This window comes from Emiliania huxleyi (assembly GCF_000372725.1).
Source record: "Emiliania huxleyi CCMP1516 unplaced genomic scaffold EMIHUscaffold_1, whole genome shotgun sequence".
Classification (NCBI taxonomy): Eukaryota; Haptophyta; order Isochrysidales; family Noelaerhabdaceae; genus Emiliania; species Emiliania huxleyi.
The window spans coordinates 1870569-1892739 of record NW_005202428.1 but is presented as its reverse complement, the minus strand read 5'-3'; the positions used below and the strand labels follow the sequence as shown (position 1 = coordinate 1892739).

Sequence of the window (22171 nt, the reverse complement as noted above, 5' to 3'; positions counted from 1 at the left end):
GGTGCGGCCTGTGCGTGTCCTCGCCCTTGACATGTCTGACTGTCATCGGCATGTCAAATTCTTTTGGGTGTGGGTTCCGATCCGCGCTTTTTGTCGTCCAGTGTCTTCGCAGCCCTGTCGCAGCCCGGGCGGCCGGGCGGCAGAAGTGTGTGTGATCGCCCCCACACGGGTGTGTACACATGGTGCTGCAGTGCGTAATCGCCCTCCACGCACCCACGCGCACATACGAGTGTGCGGCGGCTCGTGGCTCTCGGCGGCCGTACACCGCCGGACTCATTGTGCCGACCGGCGTGGGCGCCGCGATCGGTGGCTATGCTGGCGATGCGATGCCGGTGGCGCGCGCCCTCACAGCTGTCGCCGACACGGTGGTGACGCACCCGAACGTGCTCAATGGCGCGCAGATGTACTGGTCGCACGACGCGTTCCAGTACGTCGAGGGCTTTGCACTCGACGAGTTTGCCGCCGGCCGCTGGGGCCTCCGGCCAGCGAGCGCACAAAAGGTGGGGCTGTTGCTCGACGCGGCCATCGAGCCAGAGCTGCGCCTGCGCCACCTGCAGGCGGCGGACGCGGCCCGGGCGACACTCGGCCTCTGCGTGGCGGCGCACGCCACGACAGACGCACCGCTCGGGGTGGAGCTGCAGATGTCACCGTCTGGAGCTTCGTGGGGGGCGCTGCGGCGGCCAGACTAGAGGACGGCCTCGTCTGGCGGTGGCAGTGCCTGCTCACGGGACGCATCGCCGTACAATAGGCGGCCGGACGCGCTGCTCGCGGCGGCGCGGCGGCTGCAGGCGGCGGGGTGCACCGCGATCGCCGTCGTCGCGCGCTTCCCGGACGACGAGGACGAGGTCCGGCCTCCTCTCTTTCTCTCCCTCCCTCCCTCCCTCCCTCTCTCCCTCTCCCTCTCCCTCCCTCCCTCCCTACCTTCCTCCCTCCCTCCCTCCCCTCGTCGCTGCGCGCGGGACGCGCCCCTCTCTCGCAGCTCACTTGCGCGCCGCCCCTGCCCCGCATCTCCTGCCCTGCCCCGCATCTCCTGCCCTGCCTCGCATCTCCTGCCCTGCCCTGCCCGCCGCAGGAGATGCTTGCCGCCTACCGCGCAGGCGATGGCGTCGACGCGATCGGAGGCGCCGAGGCGATCATCTCCCACCTTATCACCAAGGAGCTGAGGCTGCCGTGCGCGCACGCGCCTGCGCTTCCGGCGCTCGGTCTCGAGCCTGGCCTCGCGCCGCGGGCGTGCGCCGAGGAGCTCGGCCACACCTTCTTGCCGTGTGTCCTCGCCAACCTCGCGCGCGCACCGAGCTTGCTCGACGGCTCCGAGAGGCCTCTCCCGGGCGACTTGTGGCGCGACGCCCCCGATGCAAAACACATCTCCCCGAGCAGACACGTAGTCGGCCCACTGTACTCGTCGCCCCCCCCCTCCTTCACGCGAAGCTGCGAATACATCGCACGACGCCGCACTCCCTCCCCGACTCTGGTGTACTCACTCTGGTGTACTCAGGCGCGACTCCCTCGACGCCCTCGTCGTGCCCGCGGACGCGTGCGGCGGCGCCGCCGTCCTCGCGCTCGCCGCCTCGGACACGCTCGTCGTCGGCGTCGAGGAGAACACGTGCGCCATGGCTGTGTCCCCCGAGCGGCTGGGCGGCGGCGTGGTGCGCGTGCGCTCGTACATGGAGGCCATTGGGCTCCTCGCAGCGCACAAGGCGGGCGTCAACCCCGCCTGCCTCACGCCGACCGTCGCGCCCATTGCGGACCTTGAGGTGCCCGCTGAGCCCGGCCACGGCCGCAGTGGGCGCGTGAGCGAGGAGCCAGGAGAGCGAAGCGAGCTTGGCGCGGCTGCTAACTGAGGTGTAGGTTTTGACATGCACGTTTTGATGACCCCACGCACATGTGATACTCGAGAGCTGCTCGGTCGCAGCTTGCTTGAGCGCAGCGGGCATCGGCGCGAAGCCACCTGGCGCCTCCGTAAAAAAGAAAACACGTAAAGCCAGGGAAGGATGGGAGAACAAGTCACCCAAGCAGCCACCACGAGGGATTTAGGCGTGCGGGGAGTCCTACGTAGGCGTACCTAGGTGGCGCGAGAATTCACTCTTCGGGCGGGGCCGAGCGAGCGAGGGTTGCGCGCTCGTCGCGACGCAGCGGGGGTGGGGGCACTTGTCGCGATCGATGAGCGGACCCGTCTTCCTGGGACTCAACGTGCCATGGAACCGCTTCGGCTACGACATTGGTGGTGGGGAATGGGATGCTGGCTGGTTCGACAATGTGTTCAGCCTTGCGTCAAACGCATCGGCCAATGCCGTCCGTGTCTTCCTCCACGCCGACGCTCGGGCGACTCCGTCCTACGATAACGCAACGCACCAAGTGACTGGCTTGCCGGGAGCTTTCCTCCCTGAGCTGTGCGCGCCCCTCCACCCCCCCTCCCGCCGCCCGAAGAACCCAGCAAGCCACCACACATTGCCCACGGCGACCCGTGCAGGTTGGAGCTGGTCGTGCTGGCGCGGTCCCACCGGCTGGTTCTGCAGCTCGTACTCTGGTCATTCGACTTGTGCAAGCGCTCCTTCGGCGCAGATCTGATCAGCAACTCGACCCTGGTCGAGGGCTACATTGCCCGCGCTCTCGAGCCAATGCTTGCCGCGCTGGCTGGCGCGCCAGGTGGCAGTGACCACGTCGTGTTGGAGCTGATCAACGAGCCCGAGTGGTGTGTTGTCGACTCCTGCACGACCGAGTGGTGCATCCCGCTTGCGGCCATGCAGCGCTTTGTCGGGCTGCTGGCGGCGGGCGTGCACGCTGCCTCCCCGCTGCCAGTCACTGTCGGCTCTGCTTCGCTAAAGTGGAGTGGCTCAGACAACAGCTCGGCAGAGGGCAACTGGTGGTCGGACAGAGCTCTGTTTGATGCGGCGGCCGGCGGTAAGGACCCTCCGGCACTCGCGCGTCTCGACCTGGTCAATGTTCACTTGTGGGAATGGATGGTGGATCCTGTGTGGGGCTACGACCCCTGCCGGGCGCCAGCTGCCTACTGGGGCGCCGAGAAGCCAATCGTGGTGAGCGCCGCACCGAACCCACTGGCCCACGTTGCGAGACCGCCGCTCTCTTACCACCCTCCACCTCCTTAGGTGGCTGAGATGCCAGACTCGCTCGCTAACCGCTCCGCAGATGGCCTCCTCGGCTGCGCAGTTGGCCAAGGCTTCCGCGGCGGCTTGTTTTGGGCTGTGAATGACCCGGCGCACCCGCTCCGCGACGCCTACCAAGCGCTCCATCTGCGAGTAGCTAAGGACAACTCGTTCGAGAGTCTCGTGGCTTGGTTACATCGCTTGCCCACGGGCAATGCCGAGCCCACGCTACCCCCACCGCATGAATCGGCAACGGCGCGGGCTGCTGCAGAGAAAACAGGGATTCAGGCGGCGTTCTTCGCAGTGGCGATCGCCCTCGCTACCGCCCTGTGCGCTCTATTACTATGCAGAGCGCCACCGCCGGCCGCCAAGCGCAAGCGGTCCGGTCGTCGGACTAGACGGCAGCAGCTTCAGGATGCGGATGCGCCGTCAAAACTTCTCACTGACGAGTCGATATCGACGCCTGGCCCTAGTCAGCCCAATTCGGCGGGCGCACCGCACACGACAGTGGAACTCGGAAGCTCCGATGCGTGAAGTGAATTTTATCTTTTGATGTCTGGTATTTTGCTGTGCGTGCCTATAGCTGTATGTGTGATTTCCCACGCCTTGCTCGTTATGTGTTATTGAGAAGAAAATACCTATTTTACCGACACCCACACCAATCTTGTTGAACAGAGTGGACAGACAGAGCTAAGTGACTATAACCGAGCTCAGAGAGCGGACACGCGATGACACCAGGGTCCCCAGGCTCCCGCGCGACTATCGTGCCAGCCGAGCGCTCTCACGGAGCCGTCAAAGAGTGCGGTTGGCGGCTGCCGGATGCTCGGATCGGCGGAGTCCTACTGCTACTTTGAGTGCGGACAAGTGGGCGTCGGGCTCTCCCTGCCAGCCAGCTTTGCATCCCACACACACGTGACACGAGCCCGAGAGCGAGCAGCGGCCGGAGGAAGATGTGGAAGGGCAGGTCGATGCCCGGGCGGTGTGCGAGACTACCAAACGCGTGGTGGTGCGCGTGTGTGCCCTCGCCGCACAGGACGCCCACCCAAAGCAAGAAGTGGTTGAGGCACTCGAAGAAGAGGGTTGGGGCTGAGAGTCACACGGACAGCTCCTCACGTTGTGATCATCATGGGGCTGTGATGATGCCGCCGATGTAAGCACTGTGCCACCAACCCCAGGACGTGAAGCCACCGAGCAGTTCGAGCATGGAGCTGTATGAGTATGTGCACCACGACAAGGATTGAGGCCATGGGAAGGCTCCATTATGTGCAATCCGCCGCGGCTGTACCAAGGGAGGGACATGACCCGATACGTGCACGTGCGAATGTGCGTGCGCGGAGTTCGCGCTTGTTTAAAATTTTCTTTGGGGGCCATCGATTTATCTTTGGTTGGGGGCCATCGATACGAGAATCCCGAACGAAACGGATCCACCCAACTGTTGTCCTGGCCCGGTGTGCCTATCGCCAGTCCCGTGCCCCCCCCAGTGTTGATCCTGTTTATGCATGAATTTAAAAACCAAGATGAAGAAATTCCCGTTCCCTTAGAGTACCGATTATCCTGCTGCAGTCGTGCGTCCGGATCGTTGCGCGGCCTACCCCCACCCCCAGGAGCTCATGTCTTACGCGGCAGCATTGTCGCTGACAGAATGGGTCCCTAGCGACGCATTCTTCCTCAATCTCTCCTTCATCATCCTGCCGGGCTACGTCATTTTCCGCGTCTTTGGCGCAATGCGCATGCCCGGCGCAGTCGGCGTCCTGCTGGCCGGCTGCCTTGCCCGTCAGTTTGCGGGTGAGACGATGAAGACGGCTCTGCCGTCGCTGCAGACGCTGGCCTTTGTGCTCGTGCTCTGTCGTGCCGGGTGCGAGATCCATGTCGACGACCTCACCCTCACGGTCTTGCTGCTCGCGACGGTGCCAATACTCACCGAGACGTGCTGCATCGGCCTCGTCCTGTCCTGGTCGCTCGAGGTAACCTTCCAGCAGGGGTTGCTCGCTGGCTCGATGCTCTCCGCGCTGGGCGACGGCCTCGTCATCCCAATCATGCAGCAGCTCCGCGCGAGCGACTTGGGGCCGCTGCCTCGGATAATGGCCTGTGTCGCTCCTCTCGAGGCCACGTTTGCGCTCTTCATGTACGCATTCCTCGCCTCCTCCGGTGCGCAGTCGCCTGCACCGCTGTGGGCGCGGCTGGCCTTCGGCGTCGTCCTCAAGCTGGCCGCCTCCATCGGCCTGGGCTTAGTTGTCGGGTTTGGGATCAGTGCATTTTGCAACAACGCAGAATGGTTCCACATAGCCGACCGGCGGGTCTTCTCGTCCACCGAGGTGGAGGAGTTCCTCGTGCTACTCGGCGCGTCCCTCTTCGTCTTTGGCCTCGCTGGGGAAGACGCCGCGGGTGAGCCAATCGTGTCAAACGGCATGCCACTTGTTGTGCCCACGCCGCCGGGCCACAAGCCCGAAGGGCTCATGCTTCCAGAGCTCGCGCTCATCTGCACCACCTTCTTCTGTGCCTACTTCTCGCCGCGCGTAGCCCACTACGCCGAGACGCTCTTCGAGGGCCTGTGGGTCTTTGGTGCCCTGTTTCTCTTTGCGGCCATCGGCGCCGGCATCACAGACGTGCCCCGAAAAATCGAGCTGCTCCCCAAGCTTCTCCCTGCGCTGGCGTGCGGCCTCGCTGGCCGCTTCGTCGCCTGCCTCGTCGTTTGCGGCGCAACGGCCCGTAAGCGCTTGGTGCGAGGCCCGCTGAGCGTGAGGCACGTGGTCATCGAGGCGACCTTCTGCGTGGCCGCGTCGCTGCCGCGTGCAACCATCCAGGGTGTGCTAGCCGCGCGGCCTGCGGCCGAGGGCCTGTATCCCGGCGTGATGGTGGGGAGCTACGAGTTCGCGGGGAAGGACGGGCTACTGCAGACACTCGCGCAGGCAACCCTCGCTCTTATGGCGCCATGCGGCCAGTTGCTGCTCACGATGGTGGCCAAGCCCCTACTCACGCAGCTCTCCTATGCGCCTTCGGTGCTCGAGCAGGAGCGAAAGGTGGAGACGTCGCTCGACCTCGACATTGCCCCTCCGCCTGCCACGCTAACATTTCACCGACGCAGCACGGGCGGGGTCTTTGCGAGCACCCAACATCTTGGCAGTGCGCGCCTCGACGATACGTCACGATCACGAGACGCCCCGCCACAGGACAGCGACCAACCCTTCTCGCTGTACAGCCCCCGCCGCCGGATTAATGTTTTCCGCTGGCCGACGGTGGATGAGCTGAAGAGGGTCGCGCGTGGCAAACAGGACTTCCGCGCGGGGCGGTGGAATGCAGAGCGGTGGCCGGTCGAGTGCGAGACAAACACGCCGCAGACGCCGTCGCAAGGGGGCACTTCCTCGGGCGGCGACTACAAGCCACCGACTCCACGAAGGTGAGCCGAGACGGGCGCGCGAGGGTGGTGCTTGCTGCCTGTGAGGGCGGTTGCCCGTCCTCTCCAGCTGGATTGCGTGTGTCGCGGCTCGCGCCCGGGCCGCATCTACGATCAGGGCCGCATCTTCACTCTCTTGGCGTGTTGCCTAGCGCTTGAGTACTTTAGGTGGAGTGGGGGGGAATGGCGCAGATTCCAGATAAAACTGTCCACTCTGATAGTAGACACAAAAGCACAGCCCCGGGCCCAAGATCACCCTAGGAAGGTCACACGCGTGGACAGTCAGAGTCGAGAACGGACAGAGTTCACAGACTTTACTCTGAGACCGCGCCTCGGTCGACCCCGCCACGCGACAGCTGCCTGCCCCGGGCATGGGCGAGCCAGGCGCATGAGCACCCCACACTACCCCACCTCTCCCCAGCGGCGGCAATGTCGGACGCGGCGAACTCTTCAGCCGCCGCGCCGCCCGCATCGATCCCCCCCCCCCTCCCCCCCCGCGCGCCCGCCCTTCCGACCCCGTGCACCCCCGCCGTCGCCCGCTCGTTCGACACGCGCGCGCACCACGCTGTCGCACCGCCGGGGGCCGTGGAAGGCCGGCTAGCTCGTCGGGAGGCGTGCACGACGAAGGGATCGACTCCATCTCGCTCGCGCCGGGGGTCGCCTCGCCGAGCGATGCCCGCCGCGACGTCGGCCGCGGCATCAGCGCCACAGCTCGGGCAAAGTGGAACGTGGTGGTGGTGGCGCGCTCCGCGCCGACACCTGTTCACAGCTGTCGACTGTGAAGACGCGTCGACGGTCCTTTGTGGGAGGTTGGTTGACACTCGCCTCCTCGTCGACGGGCTGGCGGGCGGCGCTCGCGGGCGGCGCGCGGGCGGCGCCTGGGTCGAGGCCAAGGTGCCTTGCCACCTCGGCGCGCGAGCGGAAGCGCTTCCCGGCGGGCGAGAAGAAGTAGGTGTCGTAGGTGCCGGCGGTGCTGCCGGCATGTCGCACCTCTGTCCGCGTGTACCAGCCGTCGATCAAGCCCTCCGTGCCGCCGCAAGAAACCAGGTACTCGGAGAGGCCGCGGACGGCCATGCTGGCTCCCGCCGGAGGGGCCGGAGGGGCCGGAGGGGCCGGAGGGGCCGGAGGGGCCTCTGCCGCGACCGGCGCAGCCGCGGCCTTCAGCACATCCCGCGCATCGGACAGCCAGAGCCGCACCGTCTCGTCCACCAGCGCACCGGGCCGGCCGCTGATCCAGTTGGAGACGAGGTCCCCGCGGTTTGCCGAGAAGCCCAGCTGCGCAGCCATCTGGCCACGTGAGAGCAGCCCGGCGTACCGGCCTGTCTGCTGGAGCAGCACGAGGTGCTCGTCGGTGACGAGGGACACGAGCTGCGCGTGCGTCGCCACAGCCGCCTCCGAGAGCCGGCGCGTCGGGTCGCGACGCGGCGCGGTCAGCCAGCGGCGGACGACGCCGTCGAGGTCGAGAAGAGTCGAGTATGGCAGCATCTGTGCAGCGTCGGCACCGCCGTGGTTGAGCCACCGGCTGAACTCGTGGTCGAGAAGGCTGAGACGCGAGGCGAACACGGAGATGGTCACGTAGCCCGCCGCCGCCTGCTCCTCGGCGTTCGGCACGAGCCACTCTTTGAGCTCCGCCGCCAGCGCGCCATGCGTCGCCGTCACGAGGTCCGGGTGGTTGAGTCGCAGCCTTGCTTCGCGCTCGTCCGCCGCGGCCTGCTCCGCCTCCTCGCGCTTGCGCCGCTTCGCCGCCTTCTCCTCCTGCAGCGCGAGCTTCCGCTTCGCCTCCGCCTCCGCCTCCGCCGCCGCCGCGGCGAGCAGCTCGACCACGTCAGGGGTCCGCGGCACGGTGAAACCCTTGAGCGAGCTCCACTCACACGGCGGAGCGGCGGCGGGGGCGGCGGCGGCGAGGGCGGCGGCGACCGCGGAGCTCGACGACGAGAAGGGAGGCAGCGCGCCGAGAGTGCGCGCCTCTGCGATCTCGCCCTCGCGCGTGACGGCCGAGAGCGAGCCTACGTGATGAATACACCAACGTCAGGGCGGGAAGACGGTCTGGTGCAGAGTCTTCAGAGCACCGCGTGAAGACGAGGGAGGCAAATGAAGTGCGCACATTGGAATACATTGGAATACGGCCATATACAGTTGAATACGCGTCCTCTCGAGCGCCAGTTGGGATACGGGATACGTATTCAGGCTTCTAGGAGAGCGATCCCTCATTGTAGAGGTGGGCGACGACGTCGGCGGCCATCGCGCGCTCCTATGGGGAGATCTGGGGAGATATGGGGAGATCTGGGGGAGATCTGGGGGAGATATGCGGCCATCGCGCGCTCCTCGCTCGAGGGGAAGAGGAAGCAGATGTGGCCGCCGCCCTTTGCAGAGCAGTCGTACCCCTGTGGGCAGCACATGGCGCTGCGCCAGTCGGTGGCTCGCGCGAGGGACAGCGACATCTCGGGCAGCTTCAGCTGGCGCTGGGCCCCATTCTCGCGCTTCAGCTGGCGGCGCAGGGTCTTGACGAGGGGTGCGCGCGTCCGCTCGACGAGGCGGCGGAAGGCCTCGGCCTCCGCTGCGGCCTCCGCGGCGGCGGCTGCGCGCAGCTCGGCGCCAAACGCCTCCGAGGCCACGTAGAGTGGGTCCACGTCGGCGGCCGTGCCGCAGGCGGCGCGTGCGGCGGCGAGGCGCACGAGGAGCTCCTCGACACTGGCGCCGTCGTCCGCCTCGTCCTCCTCTTCCTCCGCCGCCGCCGTCTTGCGCTCGATGGACTCGGCCGCCGCCGGCTTCGCCGCCGAGGCCTGCTTGCCCTTGATGAGCTCCGCCAGCCGTGAGCCGTCGCACAACAACGACGCCACCCGAGCATCGATCGACTTCTGCATCTCGGCGGACTGCGCGCCTTTTTTGAGCCAAACGTAGAACGAGCCACACGACTTCAAGCCGAGCACGTCCGCCAGCTTGGTCTTCGACAGTGCGTACGTCTTGACCAGCGCAGAGAGGAGCGACACGAGAGTGGCGTGGTCGGTCGGCGCGCCCAGCGCGAGGGGCAGGCCGGGAGGCAGCGTCCCCTCCTCGCGCATGTCCACGTCGACCACTTCTGCTGCGGGCTCGGCCTCGCGCTCGGCCGCCGCCCCAACGGCCGCAGGAGGTGGGGCGGGCTCGGCGGACCCTGCAGCGGGCTCTGCGGCGGAAGCCTCGCTGGCGGCAGGCTCGCCGGCGGACAGCTCGGCGGCGGACGGCTCGGCGGCTGGCGGCGTTGGCAGCGTCACGCGCTGCAGCAGCCCGTCGGCAATCGCCTTCTGCAGCAGCGCCTCCGTCTGTTCGGGCCGGAGCTTACGCGCCTTGCCCGCCTTGACAAGCGCCTTGACGAGCGGCGTTCCGGAGGCAGATGGCGCCTCCTTGCCGAACAGCAGTCGTTTGCCGCTCTTCTGCTGGCGCAGCGGCGCCGAGTAGTAGCGCCCGTCCGTCTCCTCGCCCACGCTGAGCAAATACGCACCGAGGTCCGCGCGGAAGGACTTGACTCCCACCTCGTCCACGGCGAGCGACGCAGCGGCGGCGCCCTCAAAGATGCGGGCGAACACGCCGCCGCCGCCGCCGCCGCCGCCGCCGCCAGACGCCGCCGTAGACGAAGAAGCGGCAGAGGCCGCGCCGCCGTCGCCGTCGGCCGCCGCCTCCTCCCCCGGCTCTTCCGCAGAGATCGGCTCGAGGTCGAGCGGCGCGTACGACTGCGGCGCCTCCTCCTCGGACGCCGACTTGGCCATGGCGGCGACGCAGCGCGCCGAGCAGCGCACGTAGCAGCCCTGGTTGGGCATGCGGATTCCCCGCGCCTCCAAGCGAGGGCAGTTGCCGACGATCTCCGCCTCGACCGGAAGGCAGTCCTGGAGGGTTCAGAGACGGCTCAGAGACGGCTCAGAGACGGCTCCGCGCCTCGGCCGGCAGGAGATCCTCGCAGTAGCAGCTCGGGCACGCCTCGCATCTGAACAGCATGCCGCCCGCCGCGCCCGCCTTTCGCCCGCAGCCGCCGCACGCGTGGTGGGGGCATGTGAACGCGTTGAAGCCGCTGCCGTGCGTCGTGCAGCCGAGGGCGTGCGCACAGCCCACGTGGAGCGCCATCGGGCAGCCCTTGCAGCCGAGCAGCTGAAACCTGCCGCTGCCCGAGCAAGCTGCCTTCGGGCCGCCTTCCGCGCCGTCGCGGAAGCAAGCGAGGCACGTCGCCTGCAGGCGGGTTCAGAGACGGTTCAGAGACGGCTCAGAGACGGTCCCGCGCGCGTCCGTCCGACCAGAGGCGGCGCGGGTCGCCTCGTGCGCGTAGTCACGGCCGGCGACGAGCAGCTTGCGCTTCTCCACCTTGAACGCCTCGCGGTCGGCCCGCCCGCCGAGCTCGCGCTCGAACACCGACTGTGTCTTGCCGAGGTCGTAGTCGTTCTGCGCGAGCACGGGCACGAGCTTGGAGCCGTAGCCCGAGCCGGCGGCGGCGACCATCTTGATGCGGTCCTTCTTCTCGCGCTTGCCCTGCACCTGAAGACGCGCGGGGAGGGACGAGGCACTGTGTGGGTGGGTGCAGCGGGCGGGGCTCGAGGCGGTCGAGGGGAGGGGGGGGGGTTGGTTTGGGGGGGGGGGGGGGGGAGGAGGCGGCGCCTGCTGCCTCCACGCGGACGCGATGTCGCGCTCGCTCTTTGGCATCTCGAAGCTCTGGCCGAAGATTGAGCGCGTCGAGACGGGCGCGGCGGTGGCGTCGAAGGTTGCGGCGTCGAGCGCCGCGCCGCCGCGGAGCGCGCCGCCCTCGCCGCCTCCGTCCGCCTCGGTGCGGCTGCGATCGATCAGCTGCTCGAGCTCCGCGTCGGTCGGCTCGCGGTTGCCGCCGGCGAAGACCGCCTCGGCTCCGAAGCGAATCATTGCGAGCACCTCCTTGCCCGAGAGCTTATCGAGGTCGTCGTCCGTCGACTGAGCGCCTCGGTTGACCGTCTCGGACAGGTAGAGCTTCTTTTGCGCGCGCTGCACCACGCGCTCCTCGGCCGTGCCGCCCGACACCAGCCGGTACACGTGCACGGGCTTCTGTTGGCCGAGCCGGTGCACGCGCGCCATCGCCTGCCGGTCACGGAGTCAGGAAGTGTCGAGGAAGTGTCGAGGAAGTGTCGAGGAAGTGTCTAGGAAGTGTCTAGGAAGTGCCCGTCCCATCGCCTGCAGGTCCTGCTGCGGGTTCCAGTCGCTGTCGAAGAGGATGCACGTGTCGGCGGTCTGCAGGTTGATGCCGAGGCCGCCCGCGCGCGTCGTCATGAGGAAGAGGAAGACCTTGGAGCCGGGCGCGTTGAAGGACTGCAGGTTGACCATTCGCTGCACCCGGTTCGTCGAGCCTACGTGCTGAACGCACTCGAATACAATCGCTGAATACGGCGGAATACCGTTGAATACGTGTCCTCTCGAGCGCTAGTTGGAACACAAGAATGCGTATTCAGCTTCTAGGTCGTCGAGCCGGTGAGGCGGACGAAGTTCCAGCCGCGCTGCCGGCAGAAGGAGGGGGGTGGGGGGGGGGTTACGTCTTCGGTCCCCGCGGGAAGCCCCGCGCATAGGACAACAACGTCTGTCCCACACACGCACAGACGCACACATGCATGGCTCGGACACCCCCCACAGTGTAGTGGTGTGAGCACACACGTACTAGCAGGGTGCACACCTGCCGGCAGTAGTCGTCCAGCAAGTCGACCATCGACGAGAACTGCGAGAAGAGGACGACGCGGTGGTCCTTGGCGTGCAGCTTGACGAGCATCCGATCGAGCACGCGCAGCTTGCCCGACGCGCCAACGAGCTCCTCGAGCGGTGTCTCGTCGGGGTCCTCCTCTGCTCCCGGGAACAGGAACGGGTGGTCGCAGCACCTAGCGATGAAGTGCGGGGTCAAGGGGGAGCGAGAGAGGCGGAGGTGAGGGCGGCGGAGGAGACGGCGGCGGAGGCGACGGGGGAGGAGGAGAGGGCGGTGGAGGCGAGGGCGGTGGAGGTGAGGGCGGTGGAGGGGAGGGAGCGGGGGCGAGGGAGGCGGCACTTGCGCAGCTACATCAAGAGGTATGGGGAGATATGGGGAGATATGGGGAGATATGGCACTTGCGCAGCTGCATCAGGAGGTTCATCAGCGTCTTGTACTTTGCGCCGCTGCCCGCCTCCGCCTCCGCGCCCGCCTCAACGGTGCGGAGCACGCTCGAGTCCTAAGGTGAGGTAAGGTGAGGTAAACTTCTGCGCGCACACACACAAGATGGTGGGGCAAGGGCCGGGCAACCCTCGCGACTCAACGTCCACAGATAGGAGCCCCACGGCATTCAAAGAGCAAGGCCCGGTTCGCGTGGGTGAGCGGTGTGTGAGGGGAGGGGAAGGGGGGGGGGGGGAGGCTATAGTCCTTGAGGAGCAGCCGGCGGTACCAGAAGAGCTGCGCCTCGGCGAGCGGGCACCTACGGACATGTCTCGGACATGTCGTGGACGTGTCCCGGACTCGTCCATCGCCCCGGCGAGCGGGCACGTGACGAGCGTCTCGAGCTTGGGCGGGAGCCCGGCTGCGACGCTCTCCTAGGTAAGGTACGGTAAACTTCTCCACACACACGAGGTAACAAGGTCTGTGAAGGGATTGCGAGTTGGTGCTGTCCGCTGAGTCGGTGTGTCTGATGTAAGCTCGGCTCTAAGATAAACGCTCTCCTTGAGCCGCCGGAGCATCAGCAGCTGCAGCAGCTCGTGCGCGTGCTGCAGCGTGGCCGCGTTGACCTTGCCTGCGAGAGGGTTCAGAGGCGCGGTTCAGAGGCGGTTCAGAGGCGGTTCCGAGCCTCCGCGTTGTCCGTGCCTTGCCCGAGGTTGAAGCCTTCGTCAAAGACGGCCGCCTCCGGGAAAGTGTCCGGGTAGAGCAGGTTGAGGAGCGCCCACAATTCGGTCAGGTTGTTTTGCAGCGGCGTCCCGGTGAGCAGCAGCGCGGAGACAAAGTGCCTGCAGGGCGGCGGCGCGGGGCGACCGGTGAGCTGCGACGCGCAAGTGCGCGGTGGCTGCGGGGAGAAGCACGCCCCCCACGCCGCCGCCACCACCGTCACCGCCCTCGGCGCCGCCGCCCTCGCCGCCCCCCACGCCGCCGCCACCACCGTCACCGGCGCCGCCGCCCTCGCCGCACCCCACGCCGCCGCCACCACCGTCACCGGCGCCGCCGCCCTCGCCGCACCCCACGCCGCCCCCGCCCTCAGCCCCACCCCCGCCGCCTCCACCGTCGCAGCCGCCCTCCCCACCGTGCCCCTCGCCACCCTCGCGTCCGCCGCCCTGAGGGGCTCGCTGCGCACATCTTGCGCACGGTCTGCGCGATCTCCGTCTCGACGTTCTTGAGGACGTGCCCCTCGTCGAGCACCAGCAGCCGCCAGTGCACCTACGCGAACGGAGGAGGAGAGGTCATGGAGCCCGCCACGAGACAGCGGCCTGAAGACGGCGCGTCGCACCTTCTGCACGAGCGTCGAGCGCAGCGCGGCCGCCTTGACCTGGAGAGAGTGGTCACGGATCGGGGCTGGCTCGGCGATGCTGGTGGCGAGGGCGGCGGGCTCGGGGGCGGCAGTGACGGAGGCGGGGGCGACGGCGGGGGCGGGCTGACCATCTCATACGTGGTGACGACAACGTCGTACTCGCCAATCGTCTCGCCGATCTGCGTCTTGAGCCGCTCTCGCTCGGCGACGTCGCTCGAGTGCAGCTTGATGGTGCGGAGCGACGGGCACCACCGCTTGAGCTCGGCGCACCAGGTGGAGAGGACCGAGAGCGGGCACACCACCAGGCTAGCGCCCGGCTGCTTCAGCCCAAACTTGAGGTGCGCGATGACGGCGATCGTCTGCAGCGTCTTGCCGAGGCCCATCTCGTCGCCCAAGATGGGCGACAGGCCGCGCCGGTCGATCTGGTCGACCATCCAGTCGAGGCCGACCAGCTGGTAGTCTCGAAGTTCGCCCCCGCTCACCGCCTCCGGCTGGGAGAGGAGCGGCCGCTTCGCCGGCAGCGCCGCCGCCGCCGCCGCCGCCGCGGCCGTCGCCGAGATCACCGACCCGCTCACGAAGGGCGCGATCGCGCCGCGGTGCTCGTCGAAGAAGCGTGCGCGCCGCGCCGCGAGGACGACCGCCTCGGCCCGCAGCGCCTCGTTGTTCTCCTTGCGGCGCACCTCGGCGTCCGACGGCGGCCGCGCCGGCTTCTTGGGCGCAGCCTTCGGCGCCGCCGCCGCTCTGGCGGCGTCGTACACTGGCCGGTCGCGGGGCGCAAAGGCGGCGTCGCGCGTGCCGTCAAACTCCGAGTCGAAGACGGAGCGCTCGCCGCTCTCCATGTCGTACATGTTCTGGCGCTTCACCCACTGGTTGCCGATCTGCACCATCGTCGGCACCACCTTGCGCTTCCCAAGGGCGGCGGCCGTGGAGGAGGGCGTGGCCGTGGAGGCGCCGGGGTTCGCTGCGGGAGGTGCGACTGGCGCTTGTGCCACCGGCGGCTGTGCGGCCGGAGCCTTGATAAACTTTGGCTGCACCCTCAATTCTGCGTCGCCATCGTCGTATGCGACGTCGACAGAACCATCGGCGTGCACAGCGGTCGCCACGCCCGAGTACCACTTTGTGCCAAAGGATCCCCGCGAGGAGGCGAGGTATCGAGCTCGAAGCGGCGCGCCGAGTGCGACAGCCCAGGGCTGGGACGCGGCTGCGGAGGAGCTACCGGCAAAGGCGACCGGCGAGCCTAGTGCGGCCGGCGGAGCGATCTTGGAGCACAGCTCGAGCGTCTCGCGTCGCTGGACGCTCTTACTCGCGGCAGCCTCCATCGGTGCTGCAACGGCGTTGTTGGTTGCGCACCGTTTTAGGCGCGAAATGCCCGTATTATTTCTTTCTTTTTAGGTTAGAAAAAAGATGTAAGACCAAACTCCCTCGCACGATACGCGGACAGTACTCGTGACTCCTCACCCCGTTTGCAACCGCTCTTGGTGCCCGTCGAGGTCCACCACGTAGTAGCCCACCTTGGCGGGCGCCGCAAAGGGCTCGGTGCCCTTGAACTCGGCCCACTTAGCATAGTGCGGTGTCTTTGCGTGCTGGGCAAAGCCCTCGCGGCCGCCAGAGTATGCCTCAAACATGTGGAAGACGTTGGGCCTCTCGTTGTCCAAAGAGGTACGAGACCGCCAGCGGCTCGGAGGAGAGCGCGCCGCTCTGATCGGCCCGGAGTGCCTCGAGGAAGCCCTCGCGGGCCTCTGGCTTGACGGCCATCTCGACGTCGAGGCAGAAGAGCTTGGTCCAGTCACCAGCGGCCAGGACGGCGCGCACGGCCGCGGCGCCGCTGCACACGGTTGACGCCGAGTCCTCGACGAAGAACTTGACCTCCGGCGGTGCGCTGAACGGATCGGATGCGGCAAACGCCTCCCACGCCGCAAAGTGCGGCGTCTGGGTGTGTGCCTCGAAGCCTTCGCGGCCGACGTACTGCTCGAAAAAGTGCCAGGTGTCTGGCGTCGTTTCGTCCTCACCGTAGGCGTACGTGACGGCCAGCGGCTCGCTTGACAGCGTGCCCTTCTGATTCTGCCGGATGCACTCAAGGAACTCTTCGCGGCAGGACGGCTTGATGCGGAGGCATACGTTGAGACAAAAGAGCGGCGTGTCGGGGCGTTCAAGGATGCTCAGCCGTGGGCTTGGCGCTCGCACCCGCACTGCCGCAGCGGCGGATCTGACGCTGAGGGGACTCAGAGTCGCACCCGCACGGTCGCGGTGGGTCCGACGCTGAGGGCCTGGCAGATGTCGAGCAAGAGGATCGACAACAGGAGGATCGACAACAGGACTCTCGCCATTCACATAAACGCACAACTCCGGACCCAAGACGCACAAGCACAGACAGTCGAGAAGGGGGAAAGACAGCAACTCGCCATTCACGTGAAGGGACTGGCACGCACTGGCACAAACACAGGACCACGGCAGCCGCCCTAGGAAGAATTCCTCATCCTTACTCCGTGGAGGGCGGCGAGGCACTTTTAGCTCCGTCCGTGCACCGCCCGCAGCTCCGCTGAAGTTATTCACACAAAATACGGGTATGTTCGTAAGAGCTACAGTACGTACACTGAAAATCAGCGTCGGCCGTCCACATCTCTGCGACCGCCTTACTCCTGGTGCCATCGGCGCCGCGCCGCAGGCTCATCGAGACGGACGAACCCTCATCAAAATCAGCGACGGCCGTCCCCTCCTCGTTGTACCTACCCAACACGGCCAAAGGATATCCACCTCGAGAACCTCGAGAACCTCGTTGTGCCATCGCCATGCTTGCCTTTACAGTTTTGGAGTTGGGCGGCATCTGTACCGACAGGCACCCTGACTGCTCGAACTGGGGTGACGCGGGCGAGTGCTCCTCCAACGCCGAATTCATGGCCATCCATTGCCCTCTGACATGCCGGGTGTGTGAGTTTGAGTGCACGGAGACCAACGAGCACTGTGCTGGCTGGGCTCGACAGAACGAATGCGAGAAGAATGTCCTTTCGATGATGCGAGAGTGCCCGATCCACTGCGGGATCTGTACGCCCGAGTGCCGGGACACCAAGTATCAGTGTGCCGGATGGGCTGACGCAGGCAAGTGCCGCGAGAATCCAGTCTTCATGACGCTGTACTGCCCAAGGTCGTGTGGCACGTGCATGCACGCGTGCCGCGACAAGGACTGGCAATGCGGCCACTGGGTTCGCACCGGAGAGTGCGGCAGGAACTCGCAGTTCATGTTCGAGGTGCCTCTCCTCGCTGCCCACAGTTCTGCAGCCTGCGCATGCCTCACTAGCTCTAGCTTCATCTCTAGACGCCTATTGCATCCACCAACCGCGTCCCGCCTCGCGCGCCGCAGCGCTGTCCTGCGTCCTGTGGCGTCTGTGGCGACGGGCTCAACCATAACCTCAAGTGCGAGGACAGCAATAGTACGCAGTGCCATGTGTGGCATGACAGTGGCGAATGCGAGCACAACCCTGCAGCGGTCATCAAGAGCTGCCCGTACTCATGTGGCGCGTGCACCCTGATCTGCATGGACCAGCACGAGAGCTGCGCGGCATGGGCGGAGGCGGGCCACTGCGCCCCCGACGCGGAGGTGCATCATTCCTTCATGCTGAGCAAATGCCCGGCCTCGTGTGGCGTTTGCTCGCAACTTGATTCCAACTTTGGTGTGGCACACATGCGCGAGGCGCCTGTGCTCCACAAGTAGCCACCTCCATCGACCTCGTATACGATTACGACTATCTGCGGCAGAGCTCTCCGCCCTCCGCAATGTGCGCGCCGCGCAATGGCTGACCGTGTTTGAGTTTTGGGAAATCAGAGGGGGGGGGGGGAAGACCGCCGTGTTCGCGGCCAACCAATAGCGGCCGGTGGTGGCGAGGTGGGGTGTGGACCGGGCGGAGCTTTTAGGATGGGAAGTTAGATCTAGGCGCCCGCAAAGAGCCCCCTCGCAAGCTATATGTACGTTTGTAAACGACTAGGCGCGCATCATGCTGGGCGGTACTCCGCGGACCGGCGCCCCCCCCCCCCCCTTTCGGCTCAAATATGTGCGCAACGCGGGCGCCTCGTCACCGGCCTCTAGGGCAGCCATCCGCCGCTCTCACGGCGCGGAGAGCGCGGGCGCCGCTTCCCCAGCGGCCGTGCCGTACCGTGTCAGGCCGCGCCCAGCTGCAGCAGGGACTGCGGGTTGACTTGCTGCTGCTGCCACCCCGTCACCTGCTCGTAGAGCGTCTGGACGATGTCGGTGATGAGGAGGCGGTCGCCAATCTTCTCGATGCCCATCTCCTTGAGGTTCTCCTCGGTCAGGTTGAACAGCACGTCGCCCTGGATCCGGTGCTCGACGAACAGCTCAACGTACTCCTGCGCCGCGGCGGCGTGGCGCGGATGTCGAGGGCTCGGGGTGGCTTGGGCGGTGGGATGGCTTGGGCGGTGGGATGGCTTGGGCGGTGGGGTGGCGGACGTGCGGGCGGGCGGCGCTCGCCTCGAGCCCCACAGCCTTGAGCACCTTGCACACGTCCTTGACGCTCCACGTCGTCGGCTGCAGCGTGAGGCCGATCTGCCGAAGCGGCGGCACCGGGTGCGTCGCGAGCTGCACGCCGATCTTGCTCGACCACGCGACGATGTCGTCGTACCTGTGCCATGTGCACCGCCGTCACGCGGAGAGGCGGGCTCGCTCATCTCGTCTCCGGCTCGTCTCGGCCCGTGGCGGGGCGTCTCGGCTATCCCGCACAGCTGGGTGAGCAGCTCGATAAAGTAGAGCCGGTCGCCGACGACGCTGAAGCCGAGGTCGCGCAAGTGTTCCTCGGTCAGCAAGAAGACGGTGCCGCCGTTGACGTTGTGGTGGAGGAAGGAGGGGGCGAGGTCGCCCAACCCGAGCGCCTCTAGCCACGCGCCGAGCTGCTCCCCGTCCCACACCAGCACCTGGGAAGCGGCGTCGGGGCGGCACTCATGCACACCGCCGCGCGCCAGCGTGAGTGTCAAGGACTGCGTGTGCGCAAACGCCCCTCCCCCCGCCCCCGAACGCCCCGCCCTCGCAGCGGCCTCCCCCCGCCGCTAACGTGGCGCGATGGATGCCGGCTGAGCCGCGCGACCTTTCCGGCGCTGCGGCCCCCGCTGGTCCCCGGTATGGTCGCTGGCCGCTGCCGCAGGCAGGCTGGCATGTGGCGGTGGCGGAGCGGAGCTGCAGGTGGGAGCGCACGTTTCGCTGCAGCCCCAGCATCTTGAGATCGGGCAGGCCGCGGATCGACGCCAAGTTGGCCGCGATCGACTTGCAGTTGAGCTCGAACTGGCGGGGGCGGGGGGGGGGGGGGTTGAGGTGAGGCGGGCAAGGCACGCGAGGGGCGCGTCGGCGGCAGCAGAGGCAGCGAGCGAGCGCCGGGTACTGGCTAGGCAAGTGTGTGTGCGTGTGCGGTGTGTGTGTGGGGGGGGGGGTCTCGGAAGTCACCTCGTACAGGTCCTTGTCGCCCCAGTCGACAAAGCCGCGAAACACCTATGGGCGAGGACCGCACACGGACACAGTGGGCGTGCAGGGCGTGTTGAGGGGTGGAGCAGTGCGCGGGAGGTGTGTGTGAGTGAGGGAGGCGAATAGCGCCGTGGAGGGGTGTCCTTGGGGGGGGGGGGGGGGAGCCAGTGTCGGCGGGTCGGTAAGGGAGCTCCGCAGTGCAGGGGCGGAGGTCGCCAGCTAACCCGCGGGCAGTGGTGTGCCAGAGAGTACAGTTCGCTTTTGACCGGACGGCCATCGGTGCGGCCGCCCGGCATTGGAGCGCTGGCGTGAGGTGAGGGGCAGAGGCAGGCAGTGGGGGCGGAGGAGAGGGCGGCCGCGGCGAGGGCGGCGGCGGCGGCGGCGGCGGCGAGGGTGGCGGCGGCGAGGGCGGCGGCGAGGGCGGCGGCGAGGGCGGCGGTGGCGTGGGCGGTGAAGGCGGCGGCGAGGCGGGTGCGTCGCCGGAAGGTGGTGGTGTCGGGTTGCCCACTGCTGGGTCTCTCCGCCTGGAGGGGCGTTTCGGCCGCCCACTCGCCGCCTCTCTCCTCTCTAGAAGCATCACCTTGAGCCCCGAGGTGCCCTCGCCGCTGGGGCACTCGGTGCCCGCCTGCTCCTGCTGCCCCCCGAACTTCATGCCCATGAAGTCCTGCCACACGCCCGAGCACTGCAGCTTGAAGTCGTACGTGTCCTTGTCGCCCCACTCACGCCGCCCCCGCTTGACCTGTGCAGCAGCCAAGCCGGCGGACTCAAAGACTCAATGCTAGCGGCTTTTGGTGTGGTGTGTCGGTGTCCCGACCAACCGAGCGACTAGCAGCGGCGGCACGCGACGGCGGCGGGCAGCGACGACGGCCGAGCCGGGGCGAAGCCTTGAGCGGCGGCGGCCGCAGGGCATCTCACAGCTAGCACACCTCGATCCCCGTGACGTACATCTTTGCCGGGCACTCGTACGTCTTGTCCTCCAACTCGTTCTTGAACCACAGCCCCGACCAGCTCGTCCAGCGCTGGCCGCACTTGAGCTTGAAGTCGTACAAGTCCCTATCTTCGTCCCTCGTGCGGCCGTACTTGACGCGGATGCCAGTGATGAAGCCGCTCGGGCAGAAGAGCGACTTGGCCTCGACGGGCTTGTTCGACTCGAACGTCAAGCCGAGGGCTCCCGTCCACCCAGCGCTGGCGTACCCGAGCAGAGACGCCACGCAGAGCAACCTCACCATCTGCTCGGCCGCGGAGCCGCAGAGACGCCACGAGACAAGAGCGAAGGTCAAGGCTCGTCTCGTTGGGAAAGGCTTTGGACAACGTGAAGGCAAGGAGTACCACGAGTGTTTTGCGCGCACTCTGAGCGCAACAGCCTTCCGCCTATGGTGTGCCATAGTCGCTGACGAAGACCTCGAGACTGACACGGCCGACGGCGTCAAGGCGTTTACTCAGGCTGACGTCGATGCCGAGATCTACACCCAGATGCCACCCGGGTTCGTCAAGAAGGGCTTTGTGCTCATGCTTCTCAAAGCGCTCGAGGGCATCAAACAGGGCTCCTACCTTTGGTTCAAACTCAACCAGGACGCCCTCGTCAAGCTTGGCTGCGTCGCCTCGCTCACCGAGCCAAACTTCTACAGCCACCCAGCCTTTCGCCTAATCATCGTTGTTTTTGCAGACGACGTCGCAAACGGCTTTGCCGCTTCCGCCACCGACCAGTACGTCCGGTTCAAAGAGGAATATGGAACGTACATCAAGATTGCGACGCTCGATATCGTCCCCATCTCCGTCTTCACCGGAATCGAGGTACTCCGCGACCGAGCCAACCGCACGCTCACTATTCGGCAGACCCGGTACATCGAGCGGATTGCCGCCCTCTACGGCAACGAGATTGGCGCTCGTGCTCAGTCCACCCCAGCCGGCTCGACCGACGTCCAGCGCGCCCTCTTCGATAAGCTCGAGCCTGCTGCCGAGTGCGACCGCATCCCCGTCACCGAGTTCCTGAAGCCGCTAGGAACCATCGGGTGGCCTGCCGAGATGACGCGCCCCGACATCAAGTACTTCTTCTCGAAGCTCGGCTCTTTCTCTCAGGCTTGCGGCGCCGTCCATCGTGACGCCATCATGACCGTCATCAACTATCTCAACGCCACAAAGCACCTCGGCATCACCTACGGCGGAAAGCTCAAGATCCCCTACGGACTCGACACTTTCCCGCCAGGCTTCATCGAGTCTCGTGGCCTCCACGCCTACCATGACGCCTCCTTCGGCAAGGCGCCACACTACGGCGGATGCGTCGTGATGTTCAACAACGGCGCCATCGACTGGAGCGCCAACAAGTCCAAGATCGAGGCTCTCAGCGTCGCCGAAGAGGAGACCGCCACCGCCTCCGTCGCCGCCAAGAAAGTCGTCTCCTGCCGGCTCATGCTCGAGGACGCTGGCCGAGCTGTCGCAGGACCCACGCCCCAGCTCGGTGACTGCAAAGCCGTCTTTGACATCATCGTCAAGCCCGGCTCTACTGCTCGCACGCGCTACTACGAACGTGCCACCATGTTTGTCAAGCGCCTCTTCATGCTCCGCCACGTCGCGCCGTACCTCGTCGGCACTGCTTATATGATCGCCGACGTCTTCACCAAGACGCAGGCGACGCGAGCTATGTTCTTCACCTGTCGCGACTACATGCTCAACGCCAGCAACGGCCCCGGCTTTGCTGTGACGCTCCAGGGGCAGGCTGCCCGGCTGTGGAGCAAGCTCGTCGCGACCGTCGGCA

General features: G+C 66.7%; 8 protein-coding genes across 8 annotated transcripts; 4 read left to right on the top strand and 4 right to left on the bottom strand.

The window, feature by feature from the left end:
- Nucleotides 1–179: 179 nt before the first annotated feature.
- EMIHUDRAFT_308248 (hypothetical protein) lies at nucleotides 180–1841 on the top strand (the record flags this gene model as incomplete). The annotated part of the gene is made up of 4 exons (XM_005794270.1): nucleotides 180–661; nucleotides 749–845; nucleotides 1073–1335; nucleotides 1496–1841. The coding sequence occupies 4 exons, from the start codon at nucleotides 180–182 to the stop codon at nucleotides 1839–1841; spliced, it is 1188 nt and encodes a 395-aa protein (XP_005794327.1).
- Nucleotides 1842–2160: 319 nt separating this feature from the next.
- Nucleotides 2161–3657, top strand: EMIHUDRAFT_194479 (hypothetical protein; the record flags this gene model as incomplete). Its single annotated transcript, XM_005794269.1, has 4 exons — nucleotides 2161–2390; nucleotides 2471–3035; nucleotides 3108–3433; nucleotides 3519–3657. The coding sequence occupies 4 exons, from the start codon at nucleotides 2161–2163 to the stop codon at nucleotides 3655–3657; spliced, it is 1260 nt and encodes a 419-aa protein (XP_005794326.1).
- Nucleotides 3658–4714: 1057 nt separating this feature from the next.
- EMIHUDRAFT_194478 (hypothetical protein) lies at nucleotides 4715–6505 on the top strand (the record flags this gene model as incomplete). The annotated part of the gene is made up of 2 exons (XM_005794268.1): nucleotides 4715–6199; nucleotides 6275–6505. 2 exons carry the CDS (start codon nucleotides 4715–4717, stop codon nucleotides 6503–6505), a joined length of 1716 nt encoding a protein of 571 aa, XP_005794325.1.
- Nucleotides 6506–11646: 5141 nt separating this feature from the next.
- Nucleotides 11647–12223, bottom strand: EMIHUDRAFT_47730 (hypothetical protein; the record flags this gene model as incomplete). The annotated part of the gene is made up of 2 exons (XM_005794267.1): nucleotides 11647–11850; nucleotides 12140–12223. Coding segments are annotated over 2 exons (288 nt in total), but the record flags the coding sequence as incomplete, so codon positions are not given.
- A 1042-nt stretch (nucleotides 12224–13265) lies between these two features.
- Nucleotides 13266–14389, bottom strand: EMIHUDRAFT_60956 (hypothetical protein; the record flags this gene model as incomplete). Its single annotated transcript, XM_005794266.1, has 3 exons — nucleotides 13266–13440; nucleotides 13782–13864; nucleotides 14084–14389. 3 exons carry the CDS (start codon nucleotides 14387–14389, stop codon nucleotides 13266–13268), a joined length of 564 nt encoding a protein of 187 aa, XP_005794323.1.
- Nucleotides 14390–15409: 1020 nt separating this feature from the next.
- Nucleotides 15410–16282, bottom strand: EMIHUDRAFT_194475 (hypothetical protein; the record flags this gene model as incomplete). Its single annotated transcript, XM_005794265.1, has 3 exons — nucleotides 15410–15550; nucleotides 15624–16055; nucleotides 16190–16282. The coding sequence occupies 3 exons, from the start codon at nucleotides 16280–16282 to the stop codon at nucleotides 15410–15412; spliced, it is 666 nt and encodes a 221-aa protein (XP_005794322.1).
- Nucleotides 16283–16744: 462 nt separating this feature from the next.
- On the top strand, nucleotides 16745–17664 carry EMIHUDRAFT_194474 (hypothetical protein; the record flags this gene model as incomplete). Its single annotated transcript, XM_005794264.1, has 2 exons — nucleotides 16745–17200; nucleotides 17314–17664. The coding sequence occupies 2 exons, from the start codon at nucleotides 16745–16747 to the stop codon at nucleotides 17662–17664; spliced, it is 807 nt and encodes a 268-aa protein (XP_005794321.1).
- A 192-nt stretch (nucleotides 17665–17856) lies between these two features.
- On the bottom strand, nucleotides 17857–20698 carry EMIHUDRAFT_431858 (hypothetical protein). The gene is made up of 7 exons (XM_005794263.1): nucleotides 20343–20698; nucleotides 19997–20155; nucleotides 19399–19443; nucleotides 19153–19239; nucleotides 18685–18875; nucleotides 18436–18586; nucleotides 17857–18314 (listed from the first exon to the last, which is right to left on the bottom strand). Exons 1-7 carry the CDS (start codon nucleotides 20643–20645, stop codon nucleotides 18108–18110), a joined length of 1143 nt encoding a protein of 380 aa, XP_005794320.1. The 5' UTR covers nucleotides 20646–20698; the 3' UTR covers nucleotides 17857–18107.
- Nucleotides 20699–22171: the final 1473 nt, after the last annotated feature.